Source organism: Armigeres subalbatus, chromosome 2 (assembly GCF_024139115.2).
Source record: "Armigeres subalbatus isolate Guangzhou_Male chromosome 2, GZ_Asu_2, whole genome shotgun sequence".
Lineage (NCBI taxonomy): Eukaryota > Metazoa > Arthropoda > Insecta > Diptera > Culicidae > Armigeres > Armigeres subalbatus.
In genome coordinates this window covers 396,178,404-396,197,894 of record NC_085140.1, presented here as the reverse complement: position 1 = coordinate 396,197,894, position 19,491 = coordinate 396,178,404, and the positions used below count along the sequence as shown (strand labels likewise).

Below are 19,491 nucleotides of genomic sequence, written 5' to 3'. Positions count from 1 at the left end.
AGTATGTCAAATCATAACAAAATAAAGCCGGGCGTCCTCATTTTCTCAAATATGCTGCTATATGCCTACAAATGAAATGAACATCATTTGTAATAGTAGTATTAGTTGAAAAAATAAAATTTTGATGAAAAATTGTATGATAGACGCTTGCTTCGTGTTAGAAATTTTCCAAGTTCTGTGCGCAAAGTTAGGCATATAATAAGGGGTCTGCTTTGAAGTTCAATTTACTATTTATTTTATATTTTTGTACCAAATTTAGTTCTCAAACAATAATATGATAATAATACTACAGCATGAAAACTATTTCAGGCGGATAGCTACTTTCTGTAAGTTGTACGAGTTGATTAAATTTTGAATTTCCTTAACTGCGCAAAGTATGGTGCGTGCACGGTACTTGCCTTGTTTAATACCCACAATATTTAATTTTCGCACGACTGATATTACGGCAGACTATGAAGAATTATTAGGATTTGAGGCTAGACCAATTCAACCTTTCATTAGACTTGGAAGAACCTAAACATGTTCAGCTCATAAAGGGATCAATTTCCCCATATATGGGAATCAAGTCTCCCGCAAGTTTTGAGAATGCCATTCTGAAAATGCCATACATTCCTGAACAAAAAATTTTTTTTTTGTGTTTTTTGCCAGAATACGTATTTTTGGACGAGGATTCAGAATATATAAAAATCTCATTTTGGCCAAAAATGTTACATATGCAGTTTCTCAAACAAACGGTTCAAATGTATGATAAACCAGATAACTAATTATGTATCTTTAAAAGTATCATATAATTACCACGAGAGAGCAAAAAAAGCCGAGAATACTATTTAGATCAGAGAAGCAAACTTCATAATAATCAACTTTGTAGCCACAGCCAAGCTTTTTAATACTACTGATATATCGAAGGCCAACAGGGCAACAAAATACTCAAAATTTAAAAGCAATAATTTGAATTAATTTCATCTACCTATACTGCCGTTCAACAGATAACTGTCCCATGTTACCCTGAATTTAAAAAAAAATCAACCTAGCGTCAATTTGTTCCACTTATTTCAAAATCGATTGGATCCAAAAAATACCAATATTTCTGGGAGCGTAGGCAACACTTAACCAGAACATAATACGGATCACTACTAACATAAACGTTTTGCTGTGTCCATTATCATCAAACGATAACTCATTTTTTTCAGTGGGACACAATGACTCGAGTTTGAGATTTTTTGGAACATGAAACAATTAGCTATGCATAGAACGGCATTATAGGCATGGGCCACCATGGACCCTAGATGCCCATAGCTGACAAATACAAACCATTACATGATCGTCGCGTTCCTTAAGGTATATGGCCGGAAATATCTAGTTTGCACTTGAATTGTTTTTTCATAAGCACCCGTTCGTTCTCTGGCATGTGTACCTGCATCATGCGCACAACCAATAATTCAGATCTTCAGCTTCCTCTTTTACGAGTTTCATAGTCGAATAAGCCAGAAAAACATCCATTAATCATGTCGTTGGCTCATCACACCGATTTGGAAAGAATGCGTAGTTAGTGGCCAATAGCATAAACATCGCGTTCGACCACCACACCAATACCGTGTACGCGATCTGGGACGCCGTTGGATGCACACAATGCGCGGTGTGACACTTGATGGACCAAGCTGAACCACTTACCAATGGAGTTGTTGCTGGTATATGCTGATTATTTTATTCACCTATTTATAATTTAAATTCTATATGCGGATACACACGCGCGTCTCAATTGCGACAGAAAAACAAAACAACCTGATGATTATTGACTGGAACTCAAATTGCGGAATTCAAACGTAGATGAGATTTTCCCATTCGTTCACGACGGTTTCTGTTGCTTAACTGAGCGAAAGTATATTTCAATCTTCATGGCTTGGGGGAGTTGAGAAATCTTTCCCAATCGCCCAGAGATTTTGCGCATTTTGATGCTGCGCGAGATACCCATATATACTCGCGATGAATATCATTCGAACGTAAGTAATATGAATCGGTTTATATTCAGATTCACACTGCCGATAATTAGAAAACCGATATCATTTATCCCAAACCCTCTCATGTCAAAGAAAAACATTAAATTTTCATATTAGGGCACTCAGTCAGTTTCTAATGGTTTAGCGGTCTTCTAGAATCGATCATAGGAACCAATGCCATTTTTGTGAGATTACCGCGATTCCGTACATATTCTGTGGAGTTTCAGAAGAAATGGCCGAAAATTCGGTTTTTATAGTCGTCTTGCGAGGTGCACGAGTCTCCCGTTGGTTATGGCACCTCTCCGGTTTCTTCTTGGAGACAGCAACCCAACGCACCACCTGGTGGCACATCTAACAATTCGCCCTAACCTTCTACTGGTATGGACCAAGAAAACACACTTGCTCAATCTCTGTCTCCAGTGGAATATCAACCGTTCCTGGACCAACCTTACAAACCTAGATCTGCTCACGCACGACAACCCGCCGGGGATCATTGGCCCTCAGGAGATCAATCCGGTTGTACTCAACTCCATGGACCGCTCCCTAGAAGGCGAGTACAAGTGGACTATCAAGGTAGGTTCGAATATCCGACATTCGGTGGCGATATGGGTCCTTCGGAATATCGCATTCGATGTACTTCAGCCAGTTGTCAGAGTTCGTCTCCAAGGTAGTTACGAAATCTCTACTTACCCTTTGGCTCTCTACCGAGCAACGGAAGATCACCGATACAATTCACAACTCCCACGCTCCTATCCTCCTCATGGGGAATATGAAAGCGCATCATCCAGCCTGATCACTGAGCCCAGTTCTGATCTCCTTGGTATCGTTCTTCTCGAATCTTTCGAGAACGCGGATCTAGTACCTCTAATAAAACTCCAAAGCATGTACCGCGATGATGGTTTTCCAATCCCAAGAAAGCTATCGAATTGGTGAGCTGTACATATTAAATAGCTTTGTATATCATGCTGAAGTGGAAATGTAGCAAAACATGCAAAACTAGCCAATATATTAGCGAAAGAGAGCGTGATCAAAGAGAATCTCTCGTTTGCACATAGGATCTATTCTCAAAGCAATCTAGATTTGTTGTTTCTTTTTTATTTTCAAAGATAGAGGTTTACTGTTGCGAACGCTCATTATGCACCGCCGCACCTACGGATTAATATGCTAGCTTGAAAACTATCTTGCCATCGCGATGTGAGCGACGACGTTTGTAGGGAGAACTATTTCTGACGGCTGGCGAACGACGAAGACTACACTGCCGTTATACGCATAACTGTCCCTTGTACATATGGAATCCCAGCAAACATGGGACAAATATGCGTATGAAGGCAGTACAATGGATGGAAGAAAAACAATGTACGTTTAGCTTAGCTTACATCTAAAGTTGATTATTTCTAATACTATTAATTTGTTATACTATTGAATTTCTTATACTATCCTAAAACTACTTAATACTAGAAGATTAAAAACGGTAAATAGTTTCCTAATAGCCGAAAATTCAAATCGATGTTATGATGAATACTTTGTAAAATAGGTCTACGAAGATAACTTCGTGCAATCGCACATGAAGTGCATTCTATATAGCATCGAGTAGCCGAGGTTATATAATTGAATTTGCATAGCTTGAACCTTAATCTAATTCGCAATTTATATCTAGAAGTAACACACGCATATTTTGATTACGAGCTCGATGGTCTAGTGGCTACCGCTTCTGCCTTATAAGCAGGAGCTCATGGGTTCAATTCCAGACTTGTTCCTTTCCTACTTTGTATTTCTATCTTAGTTCTTTCTGTATTTCACGTTCTACCAAAACGATTCCTACTAACCTGAGACAAAAACCTGCAAAGACGCTGCTTCTTTTCCCTTGTTTTGACACTTGTTCTTCTTTTCATCACAGTTGACCATCCAGTTTCCTTGACTGCTTCATCTAAGCCCCGGGTGAACTCTTCTGAGCACAATAAAAGTGTATCTAATTCGCGAATTGGTAAATTAATTTTCATAAGAATTTTTATACCGGGAGCAAAACACACGTTAATAACTGATTACTAATAAACTAACCGAATGATTTGAAATACTCGTTAAGCTTGAGCTTGATTGACTGCCCGTAGATGCTATGTATCCATTATGACCAGATCAGCTGTTCTTGCACAGAGAACCAACAGATGTTTGCTTGGGACTAGCACTCATCTTCAATGTACAAGTACTGGTGTTCTCATTTGTTGGGTCATACTGGCGCCTGCCACGTCAGAATGCAAGTCAACGTAGGGAAGAAGAGGAAATGATGATGTAATCACTCGCCCACTACAAGCCGAATATAACTCTGCACTTGCCACGAGATCATACGGAATTTATTGGAATTTTTGGGTTAGGTTCGAGAGGCAGAGGTTCGTCTTGGTTAGAACTAAAGTAGTTTTGTTCTAGCGTATTTTTCAATTTAAGATCCTCTAGACAAAAGACCTTTATGTGGTGAGTTATTTTTTGGATTGACAACCTTATTTATTCTGCAGACGGGTTTGTATGTTTTGACCTTCCTAAAGATTTTTTTATTGGCCACGCAAATTTTGAACAACTTTTCATAGCAATGACCAAATGCTTTCGTTTTTTTACAGCACAAAGCCATAAATATGCTGAATGATCTGTACTGATGAAAATGTCAACATTCCATCAAAGTTTTAGGATATTTGGATTTGAAATTATTGCCTCAATATGGGGACACTTTATCACCCATTAGTCACCCATCCAAAAATTTGGTGAAAAAAAAAATACATATAAATCTTTTCTCAGGATTCTATTTTTTGTAGATTTGACAGATTTGATGAAGGGTTGGCAGGAAAAATTATTGACTGCGTAGATATCATAGAAAAGGGATCAAGTCTCCCCAAATTATAAAATTACATGTGCTGTCGAATTCAATCACAAAAATTGTTCATGTATACGCACAGCAATTCAAAAATTCCGCGTATTTTGAAGGAAAAATATTTAAAAAATCTGAGGGCACCTTTCTAATTTTATCAAAGCAAGTTCTTGGAGAGGGATCAATTTCTCCCGAATATTTTAAAAGTAGATTTTTGACAGCACTCCAAAAAATCGATTGTGTATCAATAACAACGATAATTTAAGGACTGTCATACATCAGTAAAGTTAAATACTATATTTCTTAGAGAGTGTGTTTGGAAATCGCGTATGTTTATTTATTTTTGGCTGTTGTTGAAAGTCGTTTAAACGGGAGTTATTTTCCGAAATACTATTCTTCGACCGGCAGGAAATACAAACGCAAACAGCTCGGTTTTGAAAGAATATAATTTTCCTGTTGAATGACATATTATGTTGTCTATCAGTTATAATATTCTTAACGTTAACTATTGGTGTGATAGGGGGTAAATTATTTGAAAAAATGGGGGGTGAACCCCTGTGTAAGAAGTGACACAGAATTGACAATGAACTTTTGTGAGCACTTACGTTTAGTTCCTGTATATAATCACAATTGCTTCGTTCTGGAACTACTGCATGTGCTGGACTCGAGCGGCCTAATGATAGATTAATCAGCATAATTTATGTTGTACTCTATGAACACGGATTTCCGGATAAACTGACACGGTTGATCAAAGCGACGATGGATCGGATGATGTGCGTAGTTCGAGTTTCAGGGGCATTCTCGAGTCCCTTCGAAACCCGCAGAGGGTTACGGCAAGGTGATGGTCTTTCGTGTCTGCTATTCATCATCGCTTTGGAAGGGGTAATACGTAGAGCAGGGATTAACACGAGTGGTACAATTTTCAATAAGTCCGTCTAGCTATTTGGCTTCGCCGACGACACAGATATTATGGCACGTAACTTTGAGAAGATGGAGGAAGCCTACATCAGACTGAAGAGGGAAGCCAAGCGGATCGGACTAGTCATCAACACGTCGAAGACGAAGTATATGATAGGAAGAGGTTCAAGAGAAGACAATGTAAGCCACCCACCGCGAGTTTGCATCGGTGGTGACGACATCGAGATGGTAGAAGAATTTGTGTACTTGGGCTCACTGGTGTCTGCGGAAAATGATACCAGCAGAGATTTTCGGAGACGCATAGTGGCAGGAAACCGTACATACTTTGAACTCCGCAAGACGCTCCGATCGAATAGAGTTCGCCGCCGTACCAAACAGACAATCTACAAAACGCTCATTAGACCGGTAGTCCTCTACGGACACGAGACCTGGACGATGCTCGTGGAGGACCAACGCGCACTTGGAGTTTTCGAAATGAAGGTGGGGTGCGTGGAGGAGGCGAATGAACCATGAGTTGCATCAGCTGTTGGGAGAACCATCCATCGTTCACACCGCGAAAATCGGACGACTGCGGTGGGCCGGACACGTAGCCAGAATGTCGGACAGTAACCCGGTGAAAATGGTTCTCGACAACGATCCGACGGGCACAAGAAGGCGAGGTGCGCAGCGGGCAAGGTGGATCGATCAGGTGGAAGATGACTTGCGGACCCTTCGTAGACTGCGTGGTTGGCGACGTGTAGCCATGGACCGAGCCGAATGGAGAAGGCTCTTATATACCGCACAGGCCACTTCGGCCTTAGGCTGAATAATTAAATGCATAATTATGTTGTACTCATAATTATCAATCTCACCTGTATAATCTAGTACTTCTTCACAATGATTGGCGGTACTCTAACAGTCTAACGGTTGGGAATTCAACTTGCGGGCACTAGTAGTGTAAAACCTAGTTATGAATTACATATCGGTTATTTATCTGATTCGATATAACATTTATGGCTTACCGGCTCTAAATTATTATCTCTGCTTCAAACAACTTTAGAGAAAGGCTATGACTGGCGGTTGGGGAAACAAATTATTCTTACTTAGATTGGAAATATCAGTTCGCTTTGGCTTGCTAACTATCTATCTTTGTTTTTGTCCTCTATTCTTCTCTTATCTATTATCATTCCTCCCATGTGGTGATTGATAGCCTCCCGTATTTAGAAAAACTTTAAAGTGTAGTAGTAGATTTATTAAGGTGATACTGGAAGGTGCGCTAGACGCGCGTCGGCTAACAGCTGTGATACATCGGAAATCAGAAAAGGGGATCAAGTCTCCCCAGTCTCCCTTATAGATAGAAGAGAGCAACTGATGAAATTTCTAATTGGATGTAGGAAACGAGCTTTTTAAGTTCATTTCCAACTCTAGCAGCTACTGCTAGAATAGTCAAGTTGAAGGTATAGGGATAGAAATGGAAACGGTATGGAAGACCATTTCCAGTTCTTTAGGGTCTGTCTCATTTGGAGAATTAAACGGAAATTAAACTTAAAAGTGACATTTCCATAATTATCGAATAACCCTGCTCGCAGAGCAAGATTACTTTTGACAGATATCGAATCGTTTTGCATCGCTGTCTTATTGGAATTGCTGGGTAGCACCAGCCATTCATATGACCGGGTTATTTGCTAATTTTCGAACTGTCACTTTTAAGTTTAATTCTCCAAATGAGACAGACCCTTAGCCACATCCTCTATAGTTTCTATATAAGTTATATATTAGTTCCTATAAGTTTCTTCCGCAACATCGACATTAATTTCCGTAATATTTAAGCGTGCATTACTAGCCCTTTGAATACTACTGTTAGAAATATCGGCTGGCTATCCCTGATAACCGTGCGACACATCGGCCACTGCCTTGGATTTATTTTGGTCACATAGGAAATCCCAGCAAACATGGGACAAATATGCGTATGACGGCAGTACAGTCAGTGATCATAAATATTTCAAAAAAGTCAGTACAACATCACCTACATTACATATGATACTTTCACTACATGTGGATTTGAACATTTTTAGTAATAATTGTGCTTATTCTGCGTCTCGAATGACTCGAGAATAGTCGAATTCGACTCGTCTCACGTGAGACAACCGTGTAAGGGGCTGTCCATATACCACGAGGTATGTGGACAATCCGATTACATATTTTATAGGAAGTATGTTACGCATGGACATGGAAGAATATAGAGCTAATTTCTAACTTTTTAAACAAAGTATCACAAAACAACATTGTAGGTAAGTCTAAGCTTATAACAAATTTTATTACTGTACATATGATCTTTTTTTGAAATAACGTTGATCAGAAATCAATTTTTAATTGGTTTTTCTGAATTTATCACCGTGTTAATCCCTCCCAATATTATGTAAACTGGATTAGTTTTATTGCTGACTGCTGGAGCAGTAGCAGCCACAGTATCATGTTGCGACGATGCAGCTTCCTCCATGGGTACGACCCGCATTTGCTGCTGATTTTGTCCGACTACCGGAACACACATCACTTGAGACGGACCTGCAGTAACACCTGCACTAGTTGCTGTTGCGAATGCCGCCAAAGCACGAGTCACGGAGCAATCCACGTGTAGTGAGAGAGCACTTTTCATCTGAGCCAATTCGGTCTTTAAACGCAGGTTTTCCTCCTTTAGTTCAAGGTTCTTGCGATGGAGCGTGTTTTGATTCTGCTTCACCCGGGTTCTGCGGGAAGACATGAGAAAATAGTGAAAAAATGAATGTAAAAAAAACTACCAAAGAAAAACGAAAATTAGAAACATTTCTATATTGGACTAGCATTTCAATATGAAAGGCACTGCTTCAAAATTACCCTTAAAATCGAAAACGATATGATAACGATTGGCACGGCAAATGCTGGGTAAGCGTACCATTGGTACTTCGCGTACCTGAAGGAATAAAATAGACCCCATCTCGTGGTCCTTAGCCTCTTACCCAGCAACTCCTATCCCTACCTCCTCGCGGTGCTGGCCGGGATACGAGCAACCTTAGGGACGATCGGGTAACCAATCCCGGTGGGAACTATGGTCGTATGCTGACAGGGAAGGGGTTTGCTCTTCCGGAGGTGCAAATCTTATTGAGCGTCTGTTCTCCATGTCAGGATCGGCTCACAACAGCGTCTGTTCTCCATGTTAGGGGCGGCTGATCATCGTCCGAGTGCCAGCGAGGGACTCTATGAAACTGTGCACCATGGTCCACCGGAAATAAGGAGGAATGGTCCTCCGGAAATTTAGGGGTTTGGTGTCAGGCCCTGCAAGCCAGCCTTTAAAAATCATAAGCAACGAACAATCAACAAGAGAGTACGGACCGGAACCATCGGCGAAGACCACTGCGACGAAAAGGGACTAGCGATTGGAAACTCGGTTCGTGGAACTGCAAATCTCTCAACTTCATCGGGAGCACACGCATACTCGCCGATGTGCTCAAGGACCGTGGATTCGGCATCGTAGCGCTGCAGGAGGTTTGTTGGAAGGGATCAATGGTGCGAACGTTTAGAGGTAATCATACCATCTACCAGAGCTGCGGCAACACACACGAGCTGGGAACAGCTTTCATAGTGATGGGCGATATGCAAAGGCGCGTGATCGGGTGGTGGCCGATCAATGAAAGAATGTGCAGGTTGAGGATCAAAGGCCGGTTCTTCAACTTCAGCATAATCAACGTCCATAGCCCACACTCCGGAAGCACTGATGATGATAAGGACGCATTCTACGCGCAGCTGGAACGTGAGTACGACAGCTGCCCAAGACACGACGTCAAAATCATCATAGGAGATTTGAACGCTCAGGTTGGCCAAGAGGAGGAGTTTAGACCGACTATTGGAAAGTTCAGCGCTCACCGGCTGACGAACGAAAACGGCCTACGACTAATTGATTTCGCCGCCTCCAAGAATATGGCCATTCGTAGCACCTACTTCCAACACAGTCTCCCGTATCGGTACACCTGGAGATCACCACTGCAGACAGAATCACAAATCGACCACGTTCTGATTGATGGACGGCACTTCTCCGACATTATCGACGTCAGGACATATCGTGGCGCTAACATCGACTCTGACCACTATCTGGTGATGGTTAAACTGCGCCCAAAACTATCCGTCATCAACAATGTTCGGTACCGACGACCGCCGCGGTACGACCTAGAGCGACTGAAGCAACCTGATGTCGCCACTGCATACGCGCAGCATCTCGAGGCAGCGTTGCCGGAGGAGGTGAGCTCGATGGGCCCCTCTAGAGGACTGCTGGAGTACAGTTAAAGCAGCCATTAACGACGCAGCGGAGAACAACGTCGGGTATATGGGTCGAAGTCGACGGAACGATTGGTTCGACGAAGAGTGCAGACAGATTCTGGAGGAGAAGGACGCAGCGCGGGCGGTTGCGCTGCAGCAAGGTACCCGGCAGAACGTGGAACGTTATAGACGGAAACGGAGACAACAGACCCGCCTTTTTCAGGAGAAGAAACGCCGCCTGGAAGAAGCGGAGTGCGAGGAGATGGAACAGCTGTGCCGTTCTCAAGATACACGCAAGTTCTATCAGAAGCTCAACGCATCCCGCAAAGGCTTCGTGCCGCGAGCCGAAATGTGCCGGGATAAGGATGGGAGCATCTTGACGGACGAACGTGTGGTGATCGAAAGGTGGAAGCAGCACTACGAGGAACATCTGAATGGCGCTGAGAGTACAGGCAGTGAAAGTCAAGGCAGCGGAGGAGATGACTACGTCAGTTCAGCGGACGATGGAAGCCAACCAGCCCCCACCTTGAGGGAAGTTAAGGATGCCATTCAACAGCTAAAGACCAATAAATCAGCTGGTAAGGATGGTATCGGAGCTGAGCTCATCAAGATGGGCCCGGAAAAGCTGGCCACTTGCCTGCACAAACTGATAGTCAGAATCTGGGAAACCGAACAGCTACCGGAGGAGTGGAAGGAAGGGGTTATATGCCCCATCTACAAGAAAGGCGACAAACTGGAGTGTGAGAACTTTCGAGCGATCACCATCCTTAATGCCGCCTACAAAGTGATATCCCAGATCATCTTCCGTCGTCTGTCACCATTAGTGAACGAGTTCGTGGGAAGTTATCAAGCCGGCTTCGTTGACGGCCGCTCGACAACGGACCAGATCTTTACTGTACGGCAAATCCTTCAAAATGCCGTGAATACCAGGTCCCAACGCACCATCTGTTCGTTGATTTCAAGGCGGCATACGACAGTATAGACCGCGTAGAGCTATGGAAAATTATGGACGAGAACAGCTTCCTGGGAAGCTTACCAGACTGATCAAAGCAACGGTGGATGGTGTGCAAAACTGTGTGAAGATTTCGGGCGAACACTCCAGTTCGTTCGAATCGCGCCGGGGACTAAGACAAGGTGATGGACTTTCGTGCCTGTTGTTCAACATTGCGCTAGAAGGTGTCATGCGGAGAGCCGGGTGTAACAGCCGGGGTACGATTTTCAACAGATCCAGTCAATTTATTTGCTTCGCGGATGACATGGACATTGTCGGCCGAACATTTGCAAAGGTGGCAGAACTGTACACCCGCCTGAAACGTGAAGCAACAAAAGTTGGACTGGTGGTGAATGCGTCAAAGACAAAGTACATGCTTGTGGGCGGAACCGAGCGCGACAGGGCCCGCCTCGGAAGCAGTGTTACGATAGACGGGGATACCTTCGAGGTGGTCGAGGAATTCGTCTACCTCGGATCCTTGCTAACGGCTGACAACAACGTTAGTCGTGAAATACGAAGGCGCATCATCTGTGGAAGTCGGGCCTACTACGGGCTCCAGAAGAAACTGCGGTCGAAAAAGATTCGCCACCGCACCAAATGTGTCATGTACAAGACGTTAATAAGACCGGTAGTCCTCTACGGACATGAAACATGGACAATGCTCGAGGAGGACTTGCAAGCACTCGGAGTATTCGAGAGACGGGTGCTTAGGACCATCTTTGGCGGTGTGCAAGAAGACGGTGTGTGGCGGCGAAGAATGAACCATGAGCTCGCCCAACTCTACGGCGAACCCAGTATCCAGAAGGTGGCTAAAGCCGGAAGGGTACGATGGGCAGGACATGTTGCAAGAATGCCGGACAGCAACCCTGCAAAGATGGTGTTCGCTTCCGATCCGGCAGGTACGAGACGGCGTGGAGCGCAGCGAGCGAGATGGGCAGACCAGGTGCAGAACGACTTGGCGAGCGTGGGGCGTATCCGAGGATGGAGAGATGCGGCCTCGAACCGTGCATTGTGGCGTCAAATTGTTGATTCAGTGTTATCTGTTTAGATGTTAACTAAATAAATGAAAAAATGATATGATATTAGCCTAGTCAGACTACAAGCTTCATTACTTGATGAAGAGTTTCTTGAGGTCAAACATCACATAATATCTGATTTTCACTGGCAATAATGTTGCATACGTTTCATGCCACGAGACTCTATCAAATAAAAAAGCTCGTAATCAGAAAAGGCTTTTAGAGAAATATTTCTATTTGGTTCCATAAATGGACATCTTTCTCAAATTATGTACATCTAAGAAATCCTATTAGGGCATACATACCGATATCTTTTAGCAGCAGCTTTCCATCGTTCATGTTTCTGATCCACGGATTCCGGTGTGGATCGAACTTGCTTGCCATCGGGTACTACAGAGATTTCTCTCTTATTTGTGTTTATGGTACATGTTGTAGATGGCGGTACTTCATCTGCTACCAAAGGACCATTTCTGGCAAGGTACTTCTTAAGTTTAGCTTTCACTGGATGCAGAGGGGTAGATGTTTCAAAAACCGACAACCCTTCATCTCTCTCGCGGTTAATTAGTATCACAGGTTGAGTACTTTTGGGTAGTATGTTTACAGCTGGCTTCTTATTGCTGACATTTTTGAACACTTTCTGCTTTGATACTGATGATTGTCGTATTTCAGCCACCGGGCCTGTGTGTAGGGTCTTATTAATTGGAACATCGTCTTTTTTAGAATTGGATCTCGAGATGATCAACTTTGACAATTTATGGCTGTCACGTCTTTCGAGAAGGGGAAACACATGAGGTGTATGCAAGGTTTCATCTCCATTCCCTGCTCCTGGGCCAAGAACAGTAATATTCTTCTCACTTGAATTCTCAGCAGATCCTGCGTTCTTCTCTTCGACGGCCCTCCGGAAGGTTTCTTCGAATGGATTCACATTTTGCAGGTCTTCAAAGAGACCCACTTCTTCACACTTACCGATGAGTCGCGTCGGTGTCGGAGTTTGATCCGCAAAGAGATTCGACTTGTTCGGCAACTCCAAATTCAGGAGAGTATCGTGCTTCTGCCGATGGACGATCAAATGATCTTCGGTGGTAAAGCTTAGTCTGCATCCGTCTATCTTGCATGGAAAGGGTCTCTCCCCGGGATCCATGTATCATTGGACTGCCGTTATTTAATTTATAACACATGAACTTGAAGAACTGTTTAGTTCTCGACTCTTATGTTGCTTATTTTATGTTGATTAGCCATTAATAAACACCTAAGTTATGCGATGCACTTCCGCGTATAAATAAATTACACCCAATGTTATGTTGTTGACTGCGTGTATATAATGTCGGCTCACATCTCGCTTCAAATGTGACTTTTAGTAACCTACCTTCAGGCGCGAAAAAGGCCTTCAAGATTAGTTGGTGATTTCTAGTTTTAAAATTTACTTTTTCTTTTTTTAAGGTTTAAATATTTACTGGCGGGACTCTGAATAGAGTTGAAACCTCTGCACCAGGCCTTTGATGATACCGTTGCATAATTCCTTTCGAAGCAGTTTGCCAGCCGTGCACGGAACATGTCGTCCAGGAAGACTCTGTTGCAGCTGAATCAGAGGGAATTACGTTCATAAATAGTCAGAGAGGTCTAATGCTAACTAACATCGTAATAGTTTAAAGTCATTTTTGTCATTTTCTTGTCAGAGTCAAATTATTTTATCAGTTTTGATGTCTATTGTCATTATACGCGCTCAAAATCGACCGAAGCAGTTTTTTCGACTCACATGAAACATGTTGCCCAATGCTTCATCGTAGAAACTGAGTCGGATTTTTTTTTATCAAATATAAGAAAGTAATCAATCCCCGATTTATAAAAATGACAAGTTAATAACTTTTGAAGCAGTTTTCCAGCCGTACAAGACTCATGTCGTCCATTAAGACGTTGAACTGGCTCAAAATACCATTTACAATTTTAATGGATATTCTCTCCCATTATCTCATTCATAATCATATAGATTGATCTGTACAACGTCATTTTTGTCTTTATAATTACAAGGTATGAAGTATGTATTCGTTGAATTACTTTGTTTGCCAAAGTTATTGGTTCTTCGTGGTTTTTGTTCAGTGTCAATACTATCAAACTCAATGCAAGTTATGTCTTGCAAAAACTGGAAATTGTTCGTGCATTTGGTCTATTTTATTGTCATTCCTTTATCAAGGTAGTTTAAGACTATTATTATGATCTAACAAGTTGCTTAATCGTTCCCAAACTAACTGTTATTATCTATAATGTACTAATGATTACACCCAATATTTTTTTTACACGGTTGGTATTTCTTGATTTCTCGATTCACCTAAACTTTTACATCTTTTGAAATACCACCTAAATTTTCTTTGATTTTTTGTGGATTTTTTCATGGGGTGAACTCATAGTTTCATTGACGCTAAAGGTCATAATCGACTAAAACTCAACCGTGTAAAAAAAGAATCGGGTGTAGTTATGAGTCAACTAGAGGATTCACTTTTCGGTGGCAATTAAAGCACATCATCACGCCTGTTTCTCTTCACTGCGAAAAAAAGAAAACGCGTGGACTGTACTTGATGTATTTATTTCGACTGACTTTGAAAAAGAAAAAATAACAATAATAATAAAAACTGGAATGTTATTCTGGACAGCGTTGCCAAATGCACCGATTCGACGAAACATCCTCCCGCGCCATTGGATTTCCGGGAAATCAATACTACGTATCCGCCTTCTCCCTGTAGTCCAACGGAAGCAGTGCAATCTTGGCTGTTGATCTCTTATAAACCCCTGCTGGCGTCTCCACAGTTACTACTCGCGTTACGGACCTGGGTGCGTGTCCACCACTCTGCTAAGCTTCCACTGCATAGGAGGGATATTGTCCTTCTTGAGTATCACCAAATCACCAACTTTGACCTCGGTGTGCTGTTTGGACCATTTGCGGCGCTGTTGCAATTCGGACAAATAGTCTGTGGACCATCGTCTCCAGAAGTCAGCACGCATCTTTTGAATATGTTGCCACCTAGACAATGTTCCGGGTTTGAGGTGATCATACGACGGCTCGGGAATAGCTGTGAGAGGACGGCCAATTAACAAGTGACCGGGTGTTATAACGTTGTAGTCGTCTGGGTCTGCTGTTTGCGGTACAAGAGGTCGTGAATTTAGTTTCCCTTCAATTTGCGTCAAGAGTGTGTTCCATTCTTCTTCGGTTAGCTTCGCATCTCCCGCAGTGCGCTTGATTAGGTATTTAGCCGATTTTACGCCAGCCTCCCATAAGCCACCCAGGTGTGGCGAGCGAGGAGGAATAAAGTGCCAATTAATCTCCTTGGGCAGGCACAGGCAAAACTCTTGAATGGCTTCCAAGGTTAACTCTTGTCTCAGTAGATTGTAGAGTTCGTGAAGCTCCGAATTTGCCCCTGCGAAATTTGTAGCATTATCGCTGTACATGTCTGTTGGAATGCCGCGTCGGGCAACAAATCGTTGCAAAGCTGCTACGAATGCAGCCGTCGTTGAATTAGAAATAAGCTCAATGTGAATGGTGACCATGCTTACAAATAACGACACATATGCCTTACAGTACACTGGCTTGCGCGGGTTTCCTTTGCGCACAAAAATTGGCCCGTTCGCTCAAATGGAAGAGCCTGGGTTACCCTGCAATAGGGTAAATCTCCCATCAAAAGTTTAGTCTCTGGAGGGTTGACTCTCAAGCAGCGTAGACATTTTTTCGTAGTTGTTTGCGAATCACACTTCGTCCATTGAGTATCCAGTATCGCTGCCTTAAAACCGAAAGAGTTCCACTCGGGCCAACGTGTAGATTTTCATCATGGGTAGCTTGAATTAGTATTTCCGTGACGTGATGATCGGCTGGTAATATTGCCGGACACCGTTGCTCATATGATACGTTCGCGTGTTTGATTCTTCCGTTAACCCGTAGTATGCCACTACTGTCGACCCATGGATTGAGGCTTCGTAGTCTTCCGATGTATCTTTCATTTGAGCCTTGCTTCTTTCGAACTTCATGTATATTTTGTAGTAGTCGTTGTTGTTGCATCATGTCAACAATAGCTTGCAGCGATGATCATAGTTCTGCAACGTCCTACTTCTTGTGTCGTGTTAGGGAATCGTTTTCGAGCTCGGTTGACAAAGCGAATCACATAGGCGAATATTCGTTGCAATTTTCGTAACGAACTGAACCTTTTGAAGATTCGATCGTACTCTAGCTGACGTTCTTCAGTGGTCACCACCGCAGCAATCTTCACTTTCGGTAAATCAATCACCTCCTGTATTGTTTCTTCTTCGTAGGGGCATTGCTGCAGAAATTGTGGTCCGTGCCACCAGAAGGAATCAAGTTTTCCAAATAGAGACCGCTTGAATGTGATTTGTGCGCACATATTTGTTCTCGTAGAGGTTGGTCTAGGTGCAAGTTCTTGAGCGTGTGCCACTCGATTAGCAACGTATGTGTTCAGCTGGTTAGGAGATTTCGTCAGCCATCCTAGTGTGATTGTAGAATCCGAATACAATACTTTACGATCGAATTTCATCTTTAGAGCTTCGACGACCCTTGTCACCAGCCTTGACATCAAACGAAAGCCGCATAGTTCGAGCCTTGGTATTGTAGACTTTGGTGCCAAATGAGATTTACTGACGAGCAGATGAACTTCAACAGTGTTGTACGCAAGAATACTTCGCACGTAGACGCATGTGCCATAGGCTTCCTGCGACGCATCTGAAAACGAGTGTAATTCCAATGCAATTCGGCACGGCGCGATGACTCGACGATCGATTCGTAGATCCATCAATGTTTGTAAACCTTCACGGAACTTGTTCCACTTCACCACGATGTCATTGCTGAGTTCTTCGTCCCATGACACTTTGCTTCTCCACAGCTGACGCAATATGAGTTTAGCAGTGACACAAACCGGTGCCTGTAGACCCAATGGATCATAGGATTTGGCAATTTCAGACAAAATGTATCGTTTCGATACCGGCTGCGTTAGCTGAGTGGGGGCTATCCGAAACAACAGTTTGTCACTTGTAGGTGTTGGAATATCAGGTAGTGTGCGACGCTTCGCTGTAGATCGAAGATGGATAAGAAGCGGGCGCCGGTTAGTTGTAGTTGCTCTTTGGTATAGATTAAGGAAGTTTGTTATGGATTATTGTATATACCTATTGTTGAATAAAGAGAACTGCAGCTACTGGCAGAAGTATCAGTCAGTAGCCTGCCGTGGTGTAGAGAGGGAACTCTAGTTGTTATTCTTTGTGAGAGGGTTTCCTTCTCTGGTCAACACTAGGGTTCCATAGTATGCCAAGGGTCTTAATCATGTCGTTCACGCCATTTAGTTCGTATGACACTCGTTGCTCTCTTCGATCTTCTGGTATGTTATCGAGGAATTCGACAGAATTTGAGCACCATTTGTGCAGTTGAAATCCACCCTTGTCTAGTACCTCCTCCAATTCTACGCGAGCCAACAACAATTCCTCCAGTGTATCGTCACCCGAAAGTGCATCGTCGATGTAAAAATCATTTTTTATTATTTTGGCAGCGCGCGGGTAGGATTGTACTTCATCGTGTGCTAATTGGTTCAATGTGCGGGTAGCCAAATACGGTGCTGATACCGTCCCATAAGTGACGGTCAATAGTTCGAGTGTCTTGCATTGTTCTGTAGGATCTGATCGCCATATTATGCGTTGGAATTTAGTATGCTCGTCGTGCACTCGTACCATACGGTACATCTTAGAGACGTCAGCCGTGAATACGAAGGCGTGTGTTCGGAACCGGAGCACTATATCGATGAGCGGATCTTGAATGGTAGGGCCCACCATCAAAGTATCATTCAAGGACAGACCGGAACTTGATGGTGCAGAAGCATCGAATACTGTTCTTAGCTTGGTTGTAGACGAACTTGGCTTGAGTATAGCGTGGTGGGGTAGGTAGAATCCACCAGCCTCTTCTTCAGATGAATCGATCTCTCGGCAGTGACCTAATTGCTTGTATTCTTCCATAAACGCACAGTAAGCCATCTTGAGTTCAGCGTCTTTGGCAAATTTTCCTCCAGGTAAGTGATTCGGACTAGAGCGTGCTGCTTCGAGTCGCCAAGTTGACTCACATTGTCACGGAAAGGGAGCTTCACTGTGTAACGACCACTTGCGTCGCGACTGTAGGTTTGCTGATAGAACTTTTCACACGCCGTCTCTTCAACTGACAAACTTGAAGCGGTTGGTACCGCCTCGGATTCCCAAAAACGTTCGACGAGATCGTTTAAATCCGCTTCCCGTACCACAACGTTGCAGCGGTACACATCTTACCTCCTGCTAGTAGTGTCGGCTTGACCACCAACCACCCAACCAAACACTGTCTCCTGCACAAACGGCAAATTCTCGGCTAGTTTGACTCTACCCGATTTCAGGAGACCAAAGAAATGGCCAACACCAATCAGCATGTCCACCCGCTGAGGACGGTGGAAGTCCGGATCAGCAAAAATCATTTCGGATGGTATTGGCCATGTGGTAATATCGATGTACTTTGCTGGTATATCCCAGTGATTTTGTTGATCACCAGACACTCAATGATACTTGTGTAGTTGTAGTTACGTGCTTGCACGTTGACGTGTACCAAGGTCGTGACCCGACTCGCTGTACCATCCACACCTGTCATTTCAACGTTGACATTTTGACGCTTCAATCTTAGTAGAGAAGCGAGTTTTTCCGTTAGCAGGTTTACTTGCGAGCCACAATCTAGCAGAACGCGGCACGGCTGAGCTCTTCCGCTATCATCATATACATTCACAACCGCGGTGCAAAGCAGCGCCTGTTGCTGGTGAATTGTGCAAGAAGCACTGATAGCGTTCGTAGTAATAGGCGTCATAGAGCCTTCCTTCGATTGTGCCGATGGCACCGTAGTAGCAGTCTGTTCGGCAGCGACAACCATAGACGTAGAGTTCACATGTAGAGTAGAGTGGTGTCGCTTCTTACAAACCTTGCAGGACATGGTAGAGGAGCAATGTGCAGTGACATGCCCCTTCCGCAAACAGTTGTAGCAAACTCCGTGTTGCTTTGCCTTCTCGTAGCGTTCTTTCGGATTAAGTTTGAGAAAATCCCTACACTGATGGTTAGGATGGGATTTTTCACAGAAATTACACCGATACTCGATGGATGTTGCCAGAGATGCTGCTTTCAGCGGAGGAATTTTCGTGGTTGCGATGCTGCTGAACTTTTTGGGCTTGCTTGTTGGCTCGATTCGCTCCAGCACTTGACTCCGGGAAGTGAGGAACTTGATTGTGTCTGTATACTGAGGAATGTCGCCATGATCGATGCTGCTTTCCCATAATTTTCTCGTCTCTAAGTCGAGCTTTGACGCCAGGATGCTGACGACGATTATATCAGATAGTCCGTCCATTTCAAACTCATAGAATTCGAGTGCATCCACGTGCCGCTTACAAGTGTCAACTAGCT

General features: G+C 43.4%; 3 protein-coding genes across 4 annotated transcripts in view; all 3 read right to left on the bottom strand.

Moving 5' to 3' along the window:
* The window catches only part of LOC134217484 (uncharacterized), a 32,484-nt gene extending 25,591 nt beyond the window's left edge, over nt 1-6,893 (bottom strand). The window contains exon 1 of one of the 2 annotated variants that reach the window (XM_062696251.1): nt 6,771-6,893. The gene's annotated coding sequence lies outside the window, so the exon portion shown is untranslated. Of the gene's footprint in view, nt 1-1,671; nt 1,856-6,770 lie in introns of those variants that run through there. The other variant, XM_062696250.1, reaches the window with a different exon arrangement.
* A 1,205-nt stretch (nt 6,894-8,098) lies between these two features.
* On the bottom strand, nt 8,099-13,353 carry LOC134217483 (uncharacterized). Its single transcript, XM_062696248.1, has 2 exons — nt 12,351-13,353; nt 8,099-8,495 (listed from the first exon to the last, which is right to left on the bottom strand). The coding sequence occupies exons 1-2, from the start codon at nt 13,184-13,186 to the stop codon at nt 8,111-8,113; spliced, it is 1,221 nt and encodes a 406-aa protein (XP_062552232.1). The 5' UTR covers nt 13,187-13,353; the 3' UTR covers nt 8,099-8,110.
* Nucleotides 13,354-14,859: 1,506 nt separating this feature from the next.
* Nucleotides 14,860-15,585, bottom strand: LOC134210225 (uncharacterized). Its single transcript, XM_062686269.1, has one exon. The coding sequence runs from the start codon at nt 15,583-15,585 to the stop codon at nt 14,860-14,862; it is 726 nt and encodes a 241-aa protein (XP_062542253.1).
* Between the last annotated feature and the right edge of the window lie 3,906 nt (nt 15,586-19,491).

Bases quoted from the DNA above. Each gene is read 5' to 3' on its own strand.
- LOC134217483 (XM_062696248.1), bottom strand. From the start codon at position 13,186: ATGGATCCCGGGGAGAGACCCTTTCCATGCAAGATAGACGGATGCAGA. The intron at 8,496-12,350 runs GTATGTATGCCC...GTCTTCCCGCAG, and splicing joins GCTGCTGCTAAAAGATATCG to AACCCGGGTGAAGCAGAATC.
- LOC134210225 (XM_062686269.1), bottom strand. From the start codon at position 15,585: ATGGTCACCATTCACATTGAGCTTATTTCTAATTCAACGACGGCTGCA.